Source organism: Podarcis filfolensis, assembly GCF_964270895.1.
Source record: "Podarcis filfolensis genome assembly, chromosome: 8".
NCBI lineage: Eukaryota > Metazoa > Chordata > Lepidosauria > Squamata > Lacertidae > Podarcis > Podarcis filfolensis.
Window position 1 is genome coordinate 17,875,397 of NC_139611.1, and position 20,838 is coordinate 17,896,234.

Genomic DNA, 20,838 nt, shown 5'->3' on the forward strand with positions numbered 1-20,838 from the left:
AAACTGCATCCTCCCCCCCACCATTAAAAAATGACATTTTGTAAGTCTTTGTTTTGGCCTAGCTCTTTGCAGAAAAAAACTCCTAGTATATAAGAGCACTGAGAAGGGAAGGGGGCACCCAGCCAATCTCACCCCCTTTGTGAATGTACCTGCATGGCAACATGTGTTGATCGCATTCACATGTTAGCATTTGAGTCAGATATTAAGCATACCGTAAGTGGGGGAGAGAGATTACCCCCTCTAGAGGGAGGGTGTAAACTGCAATGCAAAACTGACCTTTTTGTGCATGGAGGGGGGTGTTCCTAATTGTTTAATGCATTCCACCCACCTTATTTGCTTCCGTTTTTAAATGATAATAATAATTATTATAAAAATAAATTATGTGCAGCTTCCTTTCCTGTGCTACATTTAAGAAAGCATAACTCAGTCTTTCAGAAGGAATGGTTTTGTAACTCTCCAGCAATTTCTTTTTTTTTAAATCATTGTAATAAAAGAGTCATACCCAGTGTCCTGTGAGAGAGCTGTTAGTCTACTATTGAGAATGAAATTTTAGCCCAGTGCACCCACACACACAGGTGATGGCCCATTGCATCTCTGCATGAATAGCTGTTCTGGGCTTCATTTTATTCCAGTCGGCCTACACTGAATGCAGGTAATTTTTATTTTCATCACAAGGTGTAATTTGAGCATTCAGTCACCCACACTACAAATATAACAGAATTACCTGCCTTCAGAGGAGGATCCCATTTCTGTCTCTGTGTGAGTCTCTGGTCTGAAGTTGCCTTCTTCCAGTCAATCTTTCCTGATCCTTCTGCCACATCTCATGATCAAATGAGACTGGTTCATTTACTCTCTTTCGAGTAGTGATTCAGGAAAATTACCTGCCCTGAAAAAGCTGACTGTTGTATTTCTGCATGACTGCCTGTTCTGACCTTGCCTCCTTCCAATCCATCTCTCCTGACAGACAGGTAACTTTGTGGCCTCTCTGAATCAAGTGCAGCTGGCAAATTCACAGGGGCATTAAATTAGCCTTAATTAAAATAAACAATAAAACAAAAATTAATAAGTATAACAATTAAAAAAAGTTAAAACGAATCAGAAGTTCAGTTCAGTGGAATGCTTGCCTTAACAGGTATTTATTCAGTTACTCTCATGGCAGGAAGGCTAAGATGAATTGCCTCTGCTTTTAGGAGGCTGCCTGCTGAGTCTCTGTATGAGTCACTGCTTTCGCTCTGCTTCCTTCTACTTAGAGGGCTCAGTCTGAAACATATGGAGTACACATTCTTGCACAATCCAAAACTAAACTGCTGGTCATTTTAATTCAGACTTCGTGGGATGAAAAATGAAATGAAGGGTATCTTTCCCCAGGTGGGGATAACATTTAATTTCTTGGTATCCTAGGCAAGATGCCTACTGACAGTGCTTAAGAACCCATGCATACTTTTTGCAGCATAACTTTACCACACTGTTCAACAGTGGACCAGACTCCATAGGGAGATGGTGGACTCTCCTGTCTTGGAGGTTTTTGAGTAGAGGTTGGATGGCCACCTGCCATGTACTTGATATTCCTGCATTGCAGGGGGTTGGAATCACTAGACAATCCTTGGGACCCCTTTCAACTCTACAGTTGATTCTATTACATCATGGTAGAAGCCCCATTGTCAGAGCACCACACAAGAATGAGTTGCTCTTTCTGACCTTCATCTAGCAATACTTGGATGTGGTACAGAGGTTCTTGGCTCCAGACCAGACTTCACCAATCTGGTGCCCCCCAGATGTTCTAGACTACAGCTGTCACCAGCTCAGCCATGCTGGCCAGGGCTGATAGATGTTTCAGTCCTAATCATCTGAAGGGTGCCAGGCTGGTTGAGAACCACAGAATTTTAGAGCTGGAAGGAACCTCATCAAACTGCCTGCTCAACGCCAACCCTGCTGGGTGCAGCAGCAGGCTTTCTTCCACTGTTAGGATGACAGATGGTGGGGGATGCAGATTGGAGCATGCCCCAGGACTGGGCCCGTTTTGCTCAGCATGAGACTCGTAATCTTAGGGTTGTGCGTTTGAGTCCCATGTTTGAGTTCCCATGCATTCCTGCATTGCTAGAGGTTGAACTAGATCAGGCATAGGCAAGCTTGGCCCTCCAGATGTTTTAGGACTACAACTCCCATGATCCCTAGCTAACAGGACTGGTGGTCAGGGATGATGGGAATTGTAGTCTCAAAACATCTGGAGGGCTGAGTTTGCCTATGCCTGAACTAGATGACCCTTGTGGTCCCTTCTAACTCTATGATTCCTCTAAGAGAGGAGGGATGTTTAGGCACCAATGCAGGCACCTCTTTTTGTCGAATTTCCTGCAGCATCTGTGAATTCCTGATTTTATTTTATTTTTGTTGTGCTATTGATGTAGTTGCCACACAGCAGGAAGAGAAAGGAAGGCACTGCCTAGCCTCCGAGGAGCTTAGAACACAAAGAGAGTTCATTCCAAGCCAACTCAACTTAGTAAACAGAGTCTAACACAGGAGCATAGGAAGCTCCTTATACCAGAGCAATCTATCCTAGCTCAGTATTGTTGACATGGGGTGTGTGTGTGCTTGTGGCCCTCCAGGTGTTGTTGGATTGCTAATCCCATCAATGCCAACCATTGATCATGTTGGCTGGGACTAGTGGGAATCCAACACCATCTGAAGGGCCACAGGTTCCATGTCCCTATTTTTAATCCATCTTAGTAAAAGCCAGAATTTTAATACAGGGATGAGGAACCTCCCATCATCCCTGGACTGTTGGCCATGCTGGCTTAGGCTGATGGGATTTGGGGTCTAACAACATGGTCAATGTCTACTGGCAGGAGTTATCCAGAGGTTTATGAGCAGAGGTTTCTGTGGGCAAAGTATGTGCCCTACCACAGGGGTGGGAAACCAACTCCAGCCTGAGGGCCACATTGCCTGATTGACAACCTTCAAGGGATGTGTGCAGGACACTGGCAGGTGGAACCAGGGACAAAAGCAGTTGGGCCAACAGTGAGGTGTCTTACCTTTGCAGAGGAGATTCCATTTCAACCTCTCAAAAGGTAGAAGTTTAGAACATAAGACGAGCCTGCAGGATCAGGCCAGTGGCCCATCTAGTCCAGCATCCTGTTCTCATAGGGACCAACCATTGTGGCTTGTAGCCATGGAGAGCCTTCTCTGTGAATATATCTAATCCTCTTCTAGAGCCATCCAAGTTGGTAGCCATTCCTGCCTTCTATGGGAGCAAGTTCTATACTTTTAACTCTGAAGAAATACTTCCATTTCTCTGTCCCAACTCTTCAAACATTCAGCTTTCTAGCATTACAAGAGAGGGAGAAGAATTTTCCTCTATTCACTTTCCATGCCATGCAGGATTTTATAATACTTATACAAACAAATCTCTCTCTTTCTCCATCCAGGCAATGCAAGAGACACCAGAGTTTAGGGACTCTATTCCAGCCACGCAAAAGCCCTTAAGGAAGGTGTGAATCAGGGCTGGGAAAGCGTGTCACCTGGGGAGTCCCAAGGGCCAGACTGAGAGAGCTAGGGGGCCACATTTGGGCCCTGCGCCTCAGCTCCACTATTCCTGCTCTATACCACAAAGCTGCAGGCCCTTCCTTAAGCTCCATCAACGTTGCCCACAAGCCAGTGGGAGGCAGCCTGTAGGATTGAGGAACTGGATCCGTGTCTTACAGCAAAAGCAGAGAAAGGGTTTTGCAGCACCTGAAAAGTGTTGCTTGCTTTCGTTATTAAAATGTTTGCATCTCACCTTCCCATCAGTACCCCTTACGGCACCAAATTAAAAATCTAAAAGCAAGCTAAGGAAAACAAAAAAACAAAAAAACCCACACAAATTAAAGCAATTAAGAAGACAGCCAACAACAGATGGGATTAAAGCAAACAATAACTCAGCGGAAAGAACAATGGGGTTGCAATCTTATGCACATTTGTCTGGAAGCAAGTCCTGTTGAGCTCAGCTGGATTTCCAAACAGACATGCATAAGAAGAGCCCTGAGGCTAGATCAGGCCAAAGGCCCACTTGGTCCTGTATCTCGTTCTCACAGTGGCCTTCCAGATACCTATCAGAAGCTTGTAAGCGGATCCTGAGCACAAGAGCAGCACTCTCTGCACTCGAGACTCCGAGGCTGCCACTGAGAGTGGGAGTAATACATAGCCATCCTAGCTAGTAGCCATTAATAGCCTATCCCTCATGAATTTGTCTAATTTTAAAGTTATCTAAGTTAGTGGCCGTCACTGACTCCTAACTATGAAGAACTTCATTTCATCTGGTTTGAATCTTACAACATTCAGCTTTTCTGGACATCCCTGAGTTCTAGTATCACAAGAGAGAGAGAGAAACCTTCTCCTCTGTCCACTTTCTCCACCACCCCTATCGTGTCCTCTCTTGCTCACCTTATCTCTAAGCTAAGAAGCCCCAAACATTGTGACCATGCCCCATAGAGGTGTTGCTCCACCCCCCTAGAACATTTTGGTGGCTCTCCATGCTCTTTTCTGAACTTTTTATTGGTCTGTATGTGGGTGGCGCTGTGGGTTAAACTACAGAGCCTAGGACTTGCCAATCAGAAGGTCGGCGGTTCAAATCCCCACGACGGGGTGAGCTCCCATTGCTCGGTCCCTGCTCCTGCCAACGTAGCAGTTCGAAAGCACGTCAAAGTGCAAGTAGATAAATAGGTACTGCTCCAACGGGAAGGTAAACGGCGTTTACATGCGCTGCTCTGGTTCGCCAGAAGCCGCTTAGTCGTGCTGGCCACATGACCTGGAAGCTGTACGCTGGCTCCCTCGGCCAGTAAAGCGAGATGAGCGCCACAACCCCAGAGTTGGCCATGACTGGACCTAATGGTCAGGGGTCCCTTTACCTTTTTATGCATCCGCTTGCAACCCACAGGCATTCTTAGAAAGCTGCATTCTGGGTATTCAAAATGCGAGCAGCGAGTTTGAACAACTGGGCCTCTCTAGGGCAGGTGTCCCACATTTCTGGGGACTCAAAATACTGGGGAAAGTTCAATTATCTTTATTTTGTCTCCCCTGTTTATACCTGCCTCCTTTCCCTTGTGGTGTTACCCTGTGTCAAAACTTAAGCTCTAAACCTTTCAATGCAGGAGCTGACCTCTTATACTGTATTTTGTAAAGTGGCACACACAATAAATAAAGTAATCACAATGCGGAGTTTTGTTGACTTGCTAGAACCCAAAGCAGCCTGCTCTGTAGGCCTGCCAACGCCTTGATCCTCCCTGTGCATGGCTTAGGGCACCTGTTGCCTTTGCCCGATTATGTGGACTGATTTTAAGCACCAGTTTGGATTTGAAGGCCTTTGGTTCCATGAAATGCCACACTGAACCCAACGGCTGGCATTGGAAGCTACCTGTGTTAGCAACAGAGAGGGTGATTAATTTTGTGGCTTGCGTCATGTCCTCTGAAACAACCAGGACTATTTTTAGGACGGCTTGGTTTGAGGGCTGCAAAAAAGAGATAGCGGATTTGCTTCCATAGTACACTATAGACTTGAGCTTTCAAGCAATATGGAAGGCTTAGCTGTTCAACTCTACCTAAACCAAACAAGCAGATCTGATGGGTAATATTGGGACTGTGGGGCTAGAACATGCTGAATAACAGAATAATAAACTGCCTCTGAGCGTATGCAGAATATATTTCCATTGTTTTTTCTTTTATAAGATATTTATTAAGATTTTTTAAAGTATTACAATAAAAATGAAAAAGAAAAAAAAATAACAAAAATACAAAATAAAAATAGTTAAAAAACACACAGATTTTCCATTGCTTATTTTCCTTTAGCTTGTTCCCCAGACCTCCTCATACCTCCCTTTTTTGTATTCTACTTCAAATTGTTGGTTCAGCAAATCCTTACCATTAAGTTTTTACCTATTTATAACCCTTTTTTCATATTCTCTTAAAGCATTACAGCTGGAAACCACTTAATTTCTATCCAACATCATTCTAACATTCATTAATTTTACAATATTTCTGTAGATAGTCTTTGAATTTCTTCCAATCTTCTTCCACCGACTCCTCTCCCTGGTCTCGGATTCTGCCAGTCATTTCTGCCAATCCCATATAGTCCATCACCTTCGTCTGCCATTCTTCCAAAGTGGGTAGATCTTGTGTCTTCCAATACTTTGCAATGAGTATTCTTGCTGCTGTTGTAGCGTACATAAAAAAAGTTCTGTCCTTCTTTGGCACCAATTGGCCGACAATGCCCAGAAGGCATACCTGTGGTCCACAACTGTTCCCAGTCAGCAAACATAATGTTATGTCTAACATCTTGTGCCCATTTAATCATAGCAGATTTCACCGTTTCATCCTGAGTGTTCCATTTCAACAGCAAGTTATACATCTTTGACAAAATCTTAGTTTTGGGTTCTAACAGTTCTGTTTCTAATTTTGATTTTTCCACCTGGAAGCCAATTTTCTTGTCCAAATTATATGCCTCCATTATCTGATAATAATGAAGCCAATCTCGCACTTTGTTTTTTAGTATCTCAAAACTCTGCAGTTTTAGTCTATCTCCCTCTTGTTCCAAAATTTCCCAATATTTCGGCCATTTGGCCTCCATATTGAGCTTTTTCTGGGCTTTTGCTTCCATTGGTGACAGCCACCTTGGGGTTTTATTTTCCAATAAATCCTTATATCTTATCCAAACATTGAACAATGCTTTCCTGACAATATGGTTTTTATATGCTTTATGTGCTTTAACCTTGTCGTACCACAAATATGCATGCCACCCGAAGACATTGTTAAAACCTTCTAAATCCAAAATGTCTGTGTTCTCAAGAAGCAGCCAGTCTTTCAACCAGCAGAATGCTGCTGATTCATAGTAAAGTTTAAAGTCTGGCAGGGCAAATCCACCCCTTTCCTTTGCATCAGTTAATATCTTGAATTTTATTCTGGGCTTCTTGCCCTGCCAGACAAATCTAGAGATATCTTTCTGCCACTTCTTGAAACAGTCCATCTTGTCCACAATTTGCAGTGTTTGAAACAAAAACAGCATTCTAGGCAATACATTCATCTTTATAGCTGCAATTCGACCCAACAAGGAAAGCTTCAAATTTGACCAAATTTCTAAGCCTTTTTTCACTTCCGTCCAACATTTTTCATAATTACCTTTAAATAAGTTCCCATTTTTTGCTGTCATGTTAATCCCCAAGTATTTCACTTTCTTAACCACAGTCAGACCTGTCTCATTCTGAAACCTCTCTCTTTCAATCGGTGTTAAATTTTTCTCTAAAACCTTAGTTTTTAACTTGTTCAGTTTGAATCCTGCCACTTGACCAAATTCTTGAATTAGTTCTAAAACCCTTTTGGTACTAGATTCTGGCTCCTGTAACGTCAATACTAAGTCATCTGCAAATGCTCTCAATTTGTACTGTTTGGCTCCGACCTGTATACCTTTAACCAACCGGTCCCTTCTAATCATATTCAGCAGAACCTCCAGGACCGATATAAAAAGCAATGGGGAAATTGGGCACCCCTGTCGTGTCCCTTTTTCTATCTTAAATTCTTCCGTCACCACATTATTTACAATTAATTTAGCCTTTTGTTCAGAGTATATTGCACCTATACCATTTTCAAAACCTTGGCCTACCCCCATCCCCTGTAGGTTCTTTTTCATAAAACTCCAAGAGATGTTGTCAAAAGCTTTCTCCGCGTCCACAAATATCAGAACTGCTTTAGTGTTTATATTCACTTCTAGTTTTTCCAGGATATCAATTATGTTCCTCAAATTATCAGACAAATGTCTTCCCGGGAGAAAGCCCGCTTGATCTTTATGAATCTCTTCCATCAATACTTTTTTCAATCTCTTGGCCAAAATGTCAGCAAAAATTTTGTAATCCACATTAAGTAACGATATAGGGCGGTAGTTCTTAAGCTGAGTCTTTTCAGTCTCTATTTTCGGTATAAGTGTAATATACGCCTCTTTCCACGACTCTGGTGCCCTCTTCCCTTCCAGAATTTCATTGCAGACTTCCTTCAAAGGTTGTAATAACCACTCTTTCAAAGATCTGTAATATCTAGAAGTCAGCCCATCCGGTCCTGGAGATTTGCCCAACTGCATATTTTGAATGGCACCTTCTACTTCCTGTTCAGATATTTTATAGTTCAACATTAATTTACTTTCTTGGGAGATTTTTTTGTAATCCATTTGTCTTCAAAAATCGGTCTATGTCCATTTCTTTCTGTGGCCCTTGTAAGTATAATTGTTTAAAATACCTCTGGAAACAATTTCTAATCTCAATTGGGTTATGTATGTTCTTTCCTTCCACTTCTAAATTTGTAATAGTATTTAATTTTTGTCTTTTTTTCATTTGCCAAGCCAACAATTTCCCACATTTATTAGCTGATTCAAATGTTTTTTGTCTCATTTGTTTAATTTTCCATTCTATTTCCTGAGTCATCATTTCCATATATTGTACTTGATATAATTTTATTTCTCTCAAAATCTCCTGCGACTTTGGTTTTGCTCTCAATTTCTTCTCACTTTCTTTTATTTTCTCCAAAATTTTATCTTTCTTCTCATTTTGACTTCTCTTCTTTATTGCATTCTGTTGTATCAAAAACCCTCTCATAACAGCTTTGCTTGCGTCCCAGATTACTCTTTTTTCTACATTAGTATTCATATTTATTTCAAAATAATCTCTCAAAGTTTTTTGGGCCTTTTTATACACTTCTTCATCTCTAAATAAGGTGTCATTCATCCTCCATCTGAAGGAGCCAGTTGATATTTGCTTCATCTCCATCCTTACAGCGTTATGGTCGGAGCAAGTTTTTGGGCAGATTTCCACTTTCTTTATCTTTGGTGCCATTCCTCTAGTTACCCATATTTGGTCAATTCTAGTCCACGTCATCTTGGCTTCAGAAAAGAAGGTTCCCTCTCTTCCCAAGGGGTTCTTTGTTCTCCAAATGTCCACTAAGTCCATATTGTCTGTCATCTCAAAAAAAGTTTTTGGTAGTCTACCATCCTTGGTAACTACCTGTCTTTGTGCCTTGTCCATGTTTGTAGATACTACTCCATTCATGTCCCCCATCAGAATCAGATTGTAATCCAAATAGTCCAATAAGGTCTCATGCAACTTTTAAAAAAATTCAGATTTCCCCTCATTCGGTGCATAAATTCCTACAATCAGAAATTTCTCTCCTTGAACTTGAATTTCAATTGCCAGGAATCTTTCTTGTTCATCTTTGAAAATTAATTTCGGTAATAGTCTCTCCTTTGCATATATCACAACTCCTCTTTTTTTAACTTTGTCAGATGAGATAAACTCCTGTCCCAATCTCTTATTGATAAGTAGTTTCCTGTGTAACCTTGTTACATGAGTTTCTTGTAGACAAATCAAGTCCAATTGTTCCTTTTTTAGTAAATGAAAAACACTTTTTCTCTTCCGAGGAGAGTTAAGACCGTTGCAATTCCAACTTAAAAGTTGCAGAGCCATGATGGGGTTACTTCGCTTTGCCTCCGACTGCACCAAGTGTCTGTTCTTGTTCTGTCAATGGTGTCTCTTTCTCTGGACCGTGCAATCCAAAAGATAGGTTTGCTATATCTAGTATTCCTTTTTCCAGTGCTCTTGGCTCTTCTCCGGATTCCCCTTCTTTCTGTAGATCTTCTTCGGGGTCTTTCAGAAACCTGTCTTTGTCGTTAACTGATCTTATTTTTATCTTTCTTCCTTTATATTTAAAGGATAGGCCTTGGGGAAATTCCCACCTAAAGAGAATTCTATTTCTTCTCAACAGGGCAACTAGATCTCCGTAGTTAAGCCTTAAATCCAAAAGATGTTTTGGAATATCCTTAAATATCTCCACACTTGAGTCGTCAATTTCCAAAGTCCTTTGATAGTGCAAGTTCAAAATTTTGTCTCTCTCCTCTTTTGTTCGAAGAGTAATCAAGCAATCCCTCACCTTGTTCCTCCTTTGTCCTCTTCCAAGTCTAAATGCACTCACTATCTTAAATTCTTCCTTCCCCAAGTCCTGTTGCCAAAAATCTGTAAATTCCTGTGTAAGAAAGTCAGCCAGATTATCTTTCTCACGTTCTGGTACAGCCCTGATTCTTAAATTTCTTTGTTTCCCTTTCAGTTCAATCATGGACAATGTCAAACCGTGGTCCTCCAATTGCTTATATACTGGTGGTATCTTCTCTTGAGTAGCAGTTGCAATATCTTTTGCTTCTTCAGCTATCTTTCTGGTCGAAGCAGATTCCTGTAATAATTTTTCAATAGACTGTGTATTGTCTATTCACCTTCTGTCCCAGTATTCACCTTCTGTCCCAAATTATTAATGCTTGTAGTATTCAGATCAATTTTAACTGATGCTTCAGCTACTTGTTTATTTGTCTCAGCTACCTGCTTAGCTAAATTTTCCAAGGATTCATTAATTTTTCCAAGTGCATGTGCCAAAACGTCTTCGGACGACATAACTTTTGGTTTAACCTGTGGAGGAGCAGCCCCTGATGTTCCAGATGCTCCAGATGTTGAAGCCCTTCGCTGCTGCGCAGTGTCTGTCCGATAGTGTCTGCCAGACCTAGTAGTTTTTTCCTGCGCCAGCTCTAACTTTCCTCTCCCATCTGCCATAACACTCTCATGAGAATCCAAGGTCGATCCCACGGTTGAAAGTTTGTTTTGAAAAGGAATTTTCCTATAACCCAGTTGTTATTGTAGCAATGTCAATCCTCCTCTAGGGGGACACAGTAACAGCCGGAGTTTGCAACTTTTAAAAACAAATATAATCCTTATGAGTCCCCCCAATTCACTTAAAAACAACAGTTTCAGTCCACTTAGACAGTTACTTTAAAACCAGGAGAAGTCCAGAAACACTGTATCTCTTTTTGCAGAGCTAAGTCAAAAGTCCTCTGCTTACCGATAGGCTTTCCACTGAGCGGCTTTCCTTGTCTAGGGGCAGTCCGTTCCCAGGTTTTAGGCAGCGGATTTTAGCTTCCTTTTCCTCTTGTTTTTGCAGGTAAATACACCTCCAACTTTCCCCCCTCCTTTCCTGCAATCTGGAGGGGAGACCACTTTCCTGATGTTAAGATTTAAGTCTTTTTCCAAAACGTCTTTCCAAGTTTCCGCTTTACAGTCTCTTTGCTTTAATCTGTTTACAAGAAGGGAAGGCAGACTTCCTGTTTATACCTTCCCGCTTCGGTGTCGAATTGACTTATTCTTACTCCTTTTAAATCCAATTTAATCCTACTCACGGGTAGTTGCTTTCAAAGTCCAATTGTCCCAGGAAAAAGTCAGCGCTCTCCGATAACGGCTGTGCGGCTTCACTCCGCGGAAGAAGCAGTCGACTCTCAGCACCGCGCCGCTCACCCCGTCCCGCTCCGGAGCCCTTAAAAGGGTCCCTTCGCAAATTGGGGGGGCGCAAATGGTGCCCGCCGAGTCCCCACGTTCACAGGCTTCCCCCGCCTGTGATTTTTAAAGGGCCCCTGCTTTGCCGCAGCAGTAAGACCCGATCCCGCGGAGCTGGTCCCTCCGAGACTCAGAGGGAATCCGCCATTAATCGATGGCGCTGACCCGGAAGAGAATATATTTCCATTGTTAATGACTGTGCACGGTAAAGCTAAACTATGGTTTTAGATAAACCACAGTTTGTTGTGACATCTGAACCCAGACAAACAGTGGTTAATCTTAATTGTAGATTACAAAGATGGCTTGTTTCAACAATGCATATTTAAGATTAGCCACAGTTTAGAGCTCAGAGGACACACTAAACTGTGGCCCATTTAAAATAGAAATGGAAGCTTCCAATCTCTTCCTTGCAGTCAAACTGAAGAAGGGGAAGCCCAAGTCTTGCTGCAGCTTCTAATGCTAAATCATAGTTTAGCACAATCTTGCATTTAACAACTCACCTAGTACCTCAGACAACCAGGAATTTCATGCAGGTGAGTGAGGAGGCTGGTGGAGGACAGACGGATCAAGCCATCCACCAGTCTGCTTGACTTCCCTGCTAGACACAGTGGACGGAAAGCATCTTAATACACAACACACATGGAAATACAGTGGGCTAGTGGAAGAAGCATGGGTTGCTTTCTCTCTTTTCCGCTAGCTCCCTTGCAAAATGGTTGTTTGTTTTTAAGTAGCCTAAGAGTAGCTATGTTTACTGATCAAAGAGTTCAGAAGTAATTTCTAGGTTGTTCCCCACTTCCTAGGCTATAAAGTAGTTGAGGGTTGAAAAACAAAAAACAAGAAAAAGTTTACTAACTGTGAGGTGTTGGGTTTTTTTGTTTTTAAAGAGAGAGTTCTGTATCTCTGCATGAGTTGCCATTCTGAGTACTACATTCCTGCTTGAAAATGTTACTCATACAAAGATGCTGTGGGCAGCCTCGTCTGAGAGAAGAAGAGTTTGGATTTGATATCCTGCTTTATCACTACCCTAAGGAGTCTCAAAGTGGCTAACATTCTCCTTTCCCTTCCTCCCCCACAACAAACACTCTGTGAGGTGAGTGGGGCTGAGAGACTTCAAAGAAGTGTGACTAGCCCAAGGTCACCCAGCAGCTGCTTGTGGAGGAGCGGAGACGCAAACCCAGTTCACCAGATTACAAGACTACTGCTCTTAACCACTATACCACACCACACTGGCAGGTCATTGCATAGCACCTCTGTTTTGGCAGTGATTAAATAGTGCCTAGAAAGAACCAAAGGATGCCCTGAGGAGGAGGGTTGGAAAGAGGTTCAGAACAGTGACTGTCCAGAGGCATCCGGCGTTGGAAACACAGGCTTCATATGCACGACTAATTTAATGTGAACATGCTAACACAGCCATTGAGTAATGACAATCTTTAGTCATGCTGGGTACAGTGGGCAGGATTTTCAGGTCAAAAGGTCTGCCTTGCAGCAGATCTTAGCCTGTGCACCTGTTGGTTATAGAAATAGTCCCTTAGGAGCACCTCTTAATAGAGGGTGAACAGCTTCTAGCCTAACCCTGTCCAATATATGCCACTTTAGAAGCTTGCTAGCCAAATTTAAAGGTAAAGGTAAAGGGACCCCTGACCATTAGGTCCAGTCGTGACCGACTCTGGGGTTGCGGTGCTCATCTCGCTTTATTGGCCGAGGGAGCCGGCGTACAGCTTCCAGGTCATGTGGCCAGCATGACTAAGCCGCTTCTGGTGAACCAGAGCAGCGCATGGAAACAGCGTTTACCTTCCCGCTGGAGTGGTACCTATTTATCTACTTGCACTTTGAGGTGCTTTCGAACTGCTAGGTTGGCAGGAGCAGGGACCGAGCAATGGGAGCTCACCCCGTTGTGGGGATTCGAACCGCCGACCTTCTGATTGGCAAGTCCTAGGCTCTGTGGTTTAACCCACAGCGCCACCCACGTCCCTTGTAGCCAAGTTTAGATGGCTTTAAAAGGGGATTAGATAAAATGATTTAGTGCTGTGTATGTACAGATCTGCTCTTTATTGTTATATCAACAAAGTTTAGATCCCCCTCCTAGCAATAAAATATTCATATATGCTAGAACATTAATCCAAAGTGAATTCTCCTGGAACATAAGTTTTTGCATTGGTGGCTATTAAGTTATCAACCTTTTAAAAAGCCAAAAGGGATTGAGGACTTTAAAGCGTTCATATGTTACCCTTAAGCCAAATAGTTCCCAGGGCACTTCACCATAAAAAAAAATCAATACAAAATTGCATGTAAACGGACATGAAACAACTAGATGTTAATGACAGCAGATTAATATGGTTTAAAAGTCATTCCGAAGTTGCTCCTAGGCAACCCACTATGTCCCACTTCCTTAACTATTATTAGTTGAAAAAATGTTTGCTTAGGACAATAACTGTTTTGCATCTTACATTATTGAATAGAAGAGTTCCTTGTTCAGAGTTGGCATGGGCAGGCTCGCTTGAAAGCATGCCACTCCATAGCATCTCTGCTTTGGCAGTGAATGAATGAGCCAAGGCAGAACCCAATGGTGCCCAGAGGAGACAGATTCAAAAAAAGTGTGCTCAGAACAGTGACTCTCTCAGAGCTACAACGATTACTTTCTTGGGGTATAGGTTCATTAGGGCTCTCAGAATCCTTTAATTGTTGCTTTGATTTATTTCTCACGGAAAGCCAGGCACTTCTCTTGTAGCAAACAACTGTGCTCAGGCATAGGCACAGGAAATGTGGACGATGGGTAAGGGTGAGGAATCCTTTTCACTCTTTTCACTCTTAGGGCCTCTAGGAAGACGAGGAAGAAAGGTCTGAAAAGATGCTACCTCCAACAGAGCTTGGATTTTCATGAACAGAACTGGGATCTCAAAGCAAAATCTGTTCCTAGTGAGGCTATAGGTTTCACACAGAGGGTAAGGAACAGGAACTGAGTTGGACCCGTCTAGTTCAATATTGTCAACACTGACTGGTAGCTGCTCTTCAGGGTTTCAGGCAGGGAGTCTTCTTTCCTAGCCCTACCAGGAGATGCCAAGGATTGAACCGGGGACCTTCTGCATGCAAAACTGCTGTACCATTGATCCACGGCCCTTCCCTTAAGACACAGGAACATAGGAAGCTGCCTTATACTGAATCATACCATTGGCCCATCAGCCTTAGTATTGTCTGCACTGACTGGCAGCTGCTCTCCAGGGTTTGAGGCAGGGCATCTTTCCCAGCGAGTGCTCCCAAAGATACCATTGGGGATTGAACCTGAGACCTTCTGCATACAAAGCAGATGCTCTGCTTCTGAGCTCTGACCTTTTCTCTTGATTTGTGCCCAGAAACAAGTTGGTTATGTTCTGCATTCTCAGGATTGCTGAACACATTGTTTTAAAAGATCCTGTATATATGTGACCGTGCAGTGTGTCAGCCTTCCCTTCAACTTGAAGAACTGTGGTCCTATCAGCCAGCCCTTGGGTCTGCGACTGCTGCTGTTGAATGCCAGATTGGCTGTGAATCCATGACTTGATTGTAGATGGGAAGGCCGATCTGGCCTGCATCACTGAGACCTGGGTGGGTGAACAGGGAGGAGTTGGTCTCACCCAGTTGTGCCCACCTGGGTACTCAGTACAGCATCAGGGCAGACTTGAGGGCCAGGGAGGGGGTGGCTGTGGTCTATAGAGATTCTCTCTGTGCGTCTGTATCCAGGCTTTCTGTCCAGCTGAATGGGGATGTTGAGTGTGTGTTCCTGGTGTTGGGTATTCGGGACAGATTAGAGATTCTCCTAGTTTACTGACCACCTTGCTGTCCTTCAGTCTCCCTGACAGAGCTGACAGAGTTGATCTTGGAGGCAGTGCTGAAGCCTCCTAGACTGATGGTTCTGGGGGACTTCAACATCCATGCTGGCTCTGGGGTGGCTTAGGACTTCATAGCTGTCATGACAACCATTGCATCCTCATTATACCATCTGGCAGAGCTTTTCCGGGTCTTCAGCACACTGGCTCAAAAGTGGTGGCAGAATGCTGGGCATTTTGAGGATAAAATTCCTTGCATCCATCAGGACCTTAGCCCTACTGCTACAGCAATTGACTCTCAAGAGATACACAGAGCACTGTCTAATCCTGTTTTGTTGGATGAATTTCATTTGATCCGGCTCGAGGATGTGGGGACCCTTACCCTTCTTGGCTGATAAAATCCAGCAGGAAGGAGACAGCTGTCAGGGCTAGGGAGGTGGTCAATACCTCTTTACAAGAGAGGGTACTGTAGTTCCTGCCTGTTTCAAGGAGGCAGTGACTGCTTCTTGAGAAACTATCCCTAGATTCTGAGAACTTTGGGAATTACCAACCAGTTGCCAACCTCCCTTTCTTGGACAAGGTTCTTGAGCGGGTGGCTGCTAATCAGAGCCAGGTGTTCTTGGAGGAGACTGGTTTTCTCCTTGATCTGTTGGTGGCTTTTGATGCCATCGACCACTGTAACCTCCTGGAGAGGCTATCTGAATTGGGAGTTGGGTGGCAGTGGTGGGTGTTACTATACTTAAATATACAAATAGATTGGTACCTCGGGTTAAGTACTTAATTCATTCTGGAGGTCCGTTCTTAACCTGAAACTGTTCTTAACCTGAAGCACCACTTTAGCTAATGGGGCCTCCGGCTGCTGCTGCGCCGCTGGAGCACGATTTCTGTTCTCATCCTGAAGCAAAGTTCTTAACCTGAAGCACTATTTCTGGGTTAGCGGAGTATGTAACCTGAAGCGTATGTAACCCGAGGTACCACTATAGACCATGCAAATGCTAGGATGTTTCAGGATCCAGGATAGCTCCTGCACATGAAAGAGGTTGTCCCTATGAAAGTCTAAGCCGAGTTGAGAGTCTTTCCACCGTTATGCACACCCTTATGATTTGACCAGTTCCTGGGCCCTCAACCAAAGCTTTGATACAACGCTATTGAATGTAATTGTCCCATCCAGCTTGTACAGTAGGACCTTTGGGAGAGTGCTCTGCTTAGGATGGTTGGTCCTTGCCCCCAAGTCTTACACTACCCCCTGCATGGTTGAAAGGTGGGAACTACTCTGAGGGGTCTGCAGGAAGGCCAGCACATGGGGGCTGTGAAACCTCCTAGCCAGATGACCGCGAGTCAGTGATGTTGCCATAGTGGAATCTTTTGGAAAGGCTAGGATGGGGATGGGGATGGGGAACCTTCTCCAGTTGAGGGGCCATATTCCCTTCTGAGGGACTTTCCAGGAGCCGGTGGTGGGTGGAGCCAGGGGCAAAAGTGGGTGCAGCAACAAATGTTTTTTGTTTTACCTTCATATAGGAGGCTACTTTCTTCACCCACATTCCTCCATCCAGACAAAAGGCAGGAACAGAGTTCAATAACACATTCTAGCTGGGCAAAAACAAAGAGGGTGCAAAGTCAGGCTGGTGAGGGATGTGGCCTGGGGACTATTTTAAGGGCCAGTTAGAGAGGTCTGGAGGACTGCATTTGGCCCCCAGGCCTAAGGTTCCCCACCCAGGGGGCTAGGCTGAAACATTTAGGGAGCAGAAAAATACATTTTATCCCCCACCCTGAAAAAGTCTCACCTGCTGAAATCAGGCTGTTGGAGGGGAGCACATGGCCCACCTTCCACCCGTCATAATTATACCTTGCGCTTCCGCCACTGCATATTTTGCAAATGTTAATTCACCCGCCCGCTGCGCATCGTGCATTTGGCAGCTCCTTAACTTCACGAGATCTCCTCTCTCTTCCCATTTGCCTTTAGCTTGCACGATCAGCTGTATGTGGGCGGCTCTCAGGAGTCACATCCGTTCAGTCGCCGCTCGATGTCTCCCCTCGTTCCAGACGAGGACGGGAGTTCCCTCTCCTTCATCACAGGAAGCGCTCTGTATGCTTTGGTGCTCCCCCCCCCCCATTCTCTTCCGAGGCTGCAGGAAGCTTGGCATCTCACTGCGTCTGCACCCATCTGCCCATCTGGCTTGTAGCGTGTGCATGTGTCCGCTGCTTCGTGGTCTGATTCTCTTTGTCCCCATCGCCGTCTTCGTCATCGCTGCCGCCGCCTCCCTCTCCTTGGCATATGCGTCTCCCGCTTTTGGCAAGAATGAATTAAAACTGCTTCCTCTTCCTAGCTGAGGACCAGTTATTTTTAGGCACGCTCACACATACTCATAAGCCCTCGCAGCCGGCAGTGTGGAGGTGTTTGTGATGAATATCAAGGCCCAGATAAACATGCGTGTGACTTACTGCCAGTGGGTGGATCTGACGTGAGGCTGTTGAATGGTTTTTAATTATTCCTTTTCATGATTATTACCGGCGAGGCGCCTGTGGTTATCACAATGCATGGTGCTCAGAGGCAGCGGCAGGGAGGCTTGTGCTTTCGAAGGAGCCTTGGGCAAAACTGTATGCCTCCCCCCCCCACCATTCAGGATTTAAATGGATAAAGTCCAGTTCCACCCAGCATCCAAGGTAGAACATAAGAGCAGCTCTGCTGGATCAGGCCAGTGCCCTATCTAGTCCAGTATGCTGTTCTCACAATGGGCAGCCAGCTGCCCTTTCTGGAAAGTGCACAAGCAGGACCTGAGCACAACAGCAACTATTCCCTCTTGTGGTTCCTAGCAAAACAGCATTCAGAAGCCTATGGCCTCTGACAGTGGAGGTAGAATGTAGCCATACTGGCTAGTAGGCACTGATAGCCTTCTCTTCCATGAATTTGCCTGATCTAAATCATCTCCACATAATGCAATGATGAATAACATAAGGAGTTCCCTGCTGGATCAGGCCAGCGGCGCATCATAGTCCCGCATCTGGTTTTCATAGTGAATGGAGGTAAAAGAGGATTGGACAAACTCATGGAAGGTATCAGTGGCTGGTAGCCATGAGAGCTGTGTTCTGCCTTCATTGCCAGAGGCAGTATGTACTCAGGTCCTGCTTTCCTTTGGGGTTTCTGGTTGGCCACAGGGAGAACAGGATGCTGGACTACTGGGCCTTTGCCCCAATCAAGCAGTGCTCTTATGCTCTTGTTCATCATGCTCCCCTTGGATGGCTTTAGAAGCAGATTCGACACATTGATAGAGGGCAAGGCTGGCAATGGCTGTTCCCTCCGCTGTTGGAGGTAGCATGTCTCTGAACGCCAGCTGCTGGGAACTGCAAGCAGTGAGAGTTGCTGTTGGGCTCAGGGCCTTCTTTGGGGCTTCCCAGAGGCATCTGATTGGTCACTGTCCAAACAGGATGCTGGTGGGCTTTTGGCTTGATCCAGCTGCCAGGCTCTTCTTACCTTCTTATTTTCCACTTTTGCATTCATATAGGGTGCTTCCGGTTGGGGAGCTGAAATGTTGCAAGGAGGTCGTCGGCTGCAGGGTGTTGTTGTTTAAACCAAGGAGCAGAGTTTAGGATCCAAAACTGATTAATCTGCTTCTTGTCCTTCCCTAAAATGTTTCTCCAGAGAGGCTGAGAGGGCGCTGCCACGAGCCAGGAACGACCCGCCTGCAGCCATGGAAAGCGGAATGCAGCTCCTAAACCGGGATGGGCACAGCATCTCCCACAACTCGAAACGGCACTACCACGACGCCTTCGTCTGCATGAACCGCATGCGGCAGCGATCCTTGCTCTGCGACATTGTGCTGCATGTGGCCACCAAGGAGATCAAGGCCCACAAAGTGGTGCTGGCTTCCTGCAGCCCTTACTTCCACGCCATGTTCACAAGCAAGTATCTCTACCCAAATCCTCTTCTTCTTGCTCCTTGCCTCAGTTGCCTTGAAAGTCTGCACCCAGATGGTTCATGTTCTGCTCCAGTTGAGGCAAAAATTCTGCAACCTGTAGAAATTCTGCAAGTCAAGTAGACTTTTAATTGGTGCCATTCCTCTTCCTGCACGTAATTCATTAACCCTGAAATTCTTTCTGCTTTGAGACTTTCCCTTTCAGGTGAGCTGCAGAGCAGAGTTTCTCAAAGGGTGCATTAGATAACTTGCAAATGAACTTTAATAGGTGCATAATTTCATCTGGTGTTACTACTCATGGAGAAGGGGAAAGGGACTACATGGGGCACTGATGCCTCATATTTTATTATTTTTTTATATTTATATCCTGCCCTTCTTTGTAAAGGAGTCAAGGGTGGCAAACACTCACGTAATAATAATAATAATAATAATAATAATAATAATAATATATCCCTTAATCATTACATATATATAGCAGACATTTTGGGTTCTACCCAAATAAATTCTACTCAGATCAGATCTATTGAAATTAACAGGTCTAAGTTAGTGAAGTCCACCCGGTATAAACCAGCATGGGTCTCTAAGTGAGTGAGGGGAGCTATTGGTAGTGTTGTCTCTGGCTTTTTTGACGAATCAACCCCTCTTCCCAGAGAACTCTGGGAAATGTAGCTGTGAGGGGAACAGGAGGGAGTCTCCTAACAACTCTCAGCACTCTTAAAAGACTACAGCTCCCAGGAGTCTTAGACGAAGCCACAACAGTTTAACATTACAGTGGTACCTCCGGTCGTGGATGGGATCCGTTCCGGAGCTTCAGTCGGATCCCGAGGTTTCCGCAACCAGAGGGACTGCTTCTGCCCACGCACACATGACGGTAGAGCACTTCTGCACATGCGCACACGGCAAAAACCTGGAAATATACTTCCGGGTTTGCCACTTACGTATCCCGAAGTTTACGTAAGTGGAGGGATACGTAAGCAGAGGTACGACTGTATATGATACTGCTTTAAACGTATAGTGCAGATGGGGCCAAGTCTGAAGCAAGGGCTTCCCTCAGACCTCTAGGACTTGTGATTGTTGCTACACAGAGATGAATTTGGGACTTTCTGCAAAGAAAGCATCTGTTCTGCCACTTATCTGTGGCTCCTCCTCCTCCAGAGGGCTGGATGGGCCTTGGCTTTTGCTGGGCACAGTGACCACAATAAAGCACCTAGGGGTTTCTGCTTAAGATACCCATGGCGTCCTCACAGAGTTCCCTTGTGTTTCCTTGCCACCACAGATGAGATGAGTGAAAGCCGACAGACCCACATAACACTCCATGATATCGACCCGCAGGCGCTGGAGCAGCTGGTTCAATATGCCTACACGGCTGAGATTGTGGTGGGAGAAGGGAACGTACAGGTAAGATGGACCAGAAGGACCAGCATCTTTTCTATGGTTTCTTTGGGAACTGTCCTCACTGCTGCCTCACCTGCACCCTCTGCTGTTAAGCGGCAAAAACACTGCTGTGGCATTCCGGTCTGATGCCCATGGACGAAAGTGGCAGGACCACGGACAGCTCCGAGGGAGCAACTTGCTCAACAAAGGTTGGGAGCAGGTGGTCTGGAAGTTCTTGCCCAGCCACCTGAGATGTGATAATCTGCATACCTTCCTGCAGTCAGATCTAAGCCCTGACTCAAACTAGCTCCCCACTTGGTGCCTCTGCAGCCTCCAACTCTTTGTCCAGATCAGCCCAGGGTGCAAGGGCCA

The 20,838-nt window shown here is 44.8% G+C and overlaps 2 protein-coding genes across 5 annotated transcripts in view; one reads left to right on the top strand and one right to left on the bottom strand.

The window, feature by feature from the left end:
* Positions 1 to 20,838, bottom strand: part of NOC2L (NOC2 like nucleolar associated transcriptional repressor) — a 127,341-nt gene that overhangs the window by 75,797 nt on the left and 30,706 nt on the right. Inside the window, exon 5 of one of the 3 annotated variants that reach the window (XM_083628624.1) lies at positions 882 to 1,030. In XM_083628624.1, the coding sequence (XP_083484750.1) occupies positions 882 to 952 (71 nt within the window). In that variant the 5' untranslated portion in view covers positions 953 to 1,030. Of the gene's footprint in view, positions 1 to 881; positions 1,060 to 20,838 lie in introns of those variants that run through there. The other 2 variants (XM_083628622.1, XM_083628626.1) reach the window with 2 other exon arrangements.
* Positions 1 to 20,838, top strand: part of KLHL17 (kelch like family member 17) — a 42,726-nt gene that overhangs the window by 1,962 nt on the left and 19,926 nt on the right. For both annotated transcript variants that reach the window (XM_083628727.1, XM_083628728.1), the window contains exons 2-3: positions 18,819 to 19,078; positions 20,369 to 20,490. In XM_083628727.1, coding sequence (XP_083484853.1) covers positions 18,868 to 19,078; positions 20,369 to 20,490 — 333 coding nt within the window. In that variant the 5' untranslated portion in view covers positions 18,819 to 18,867. The remainder of the gene's footprint in view (positions 1 to 18,818; positions 19,079 to 20,368; positions 20,491 to 20,838) is intronic.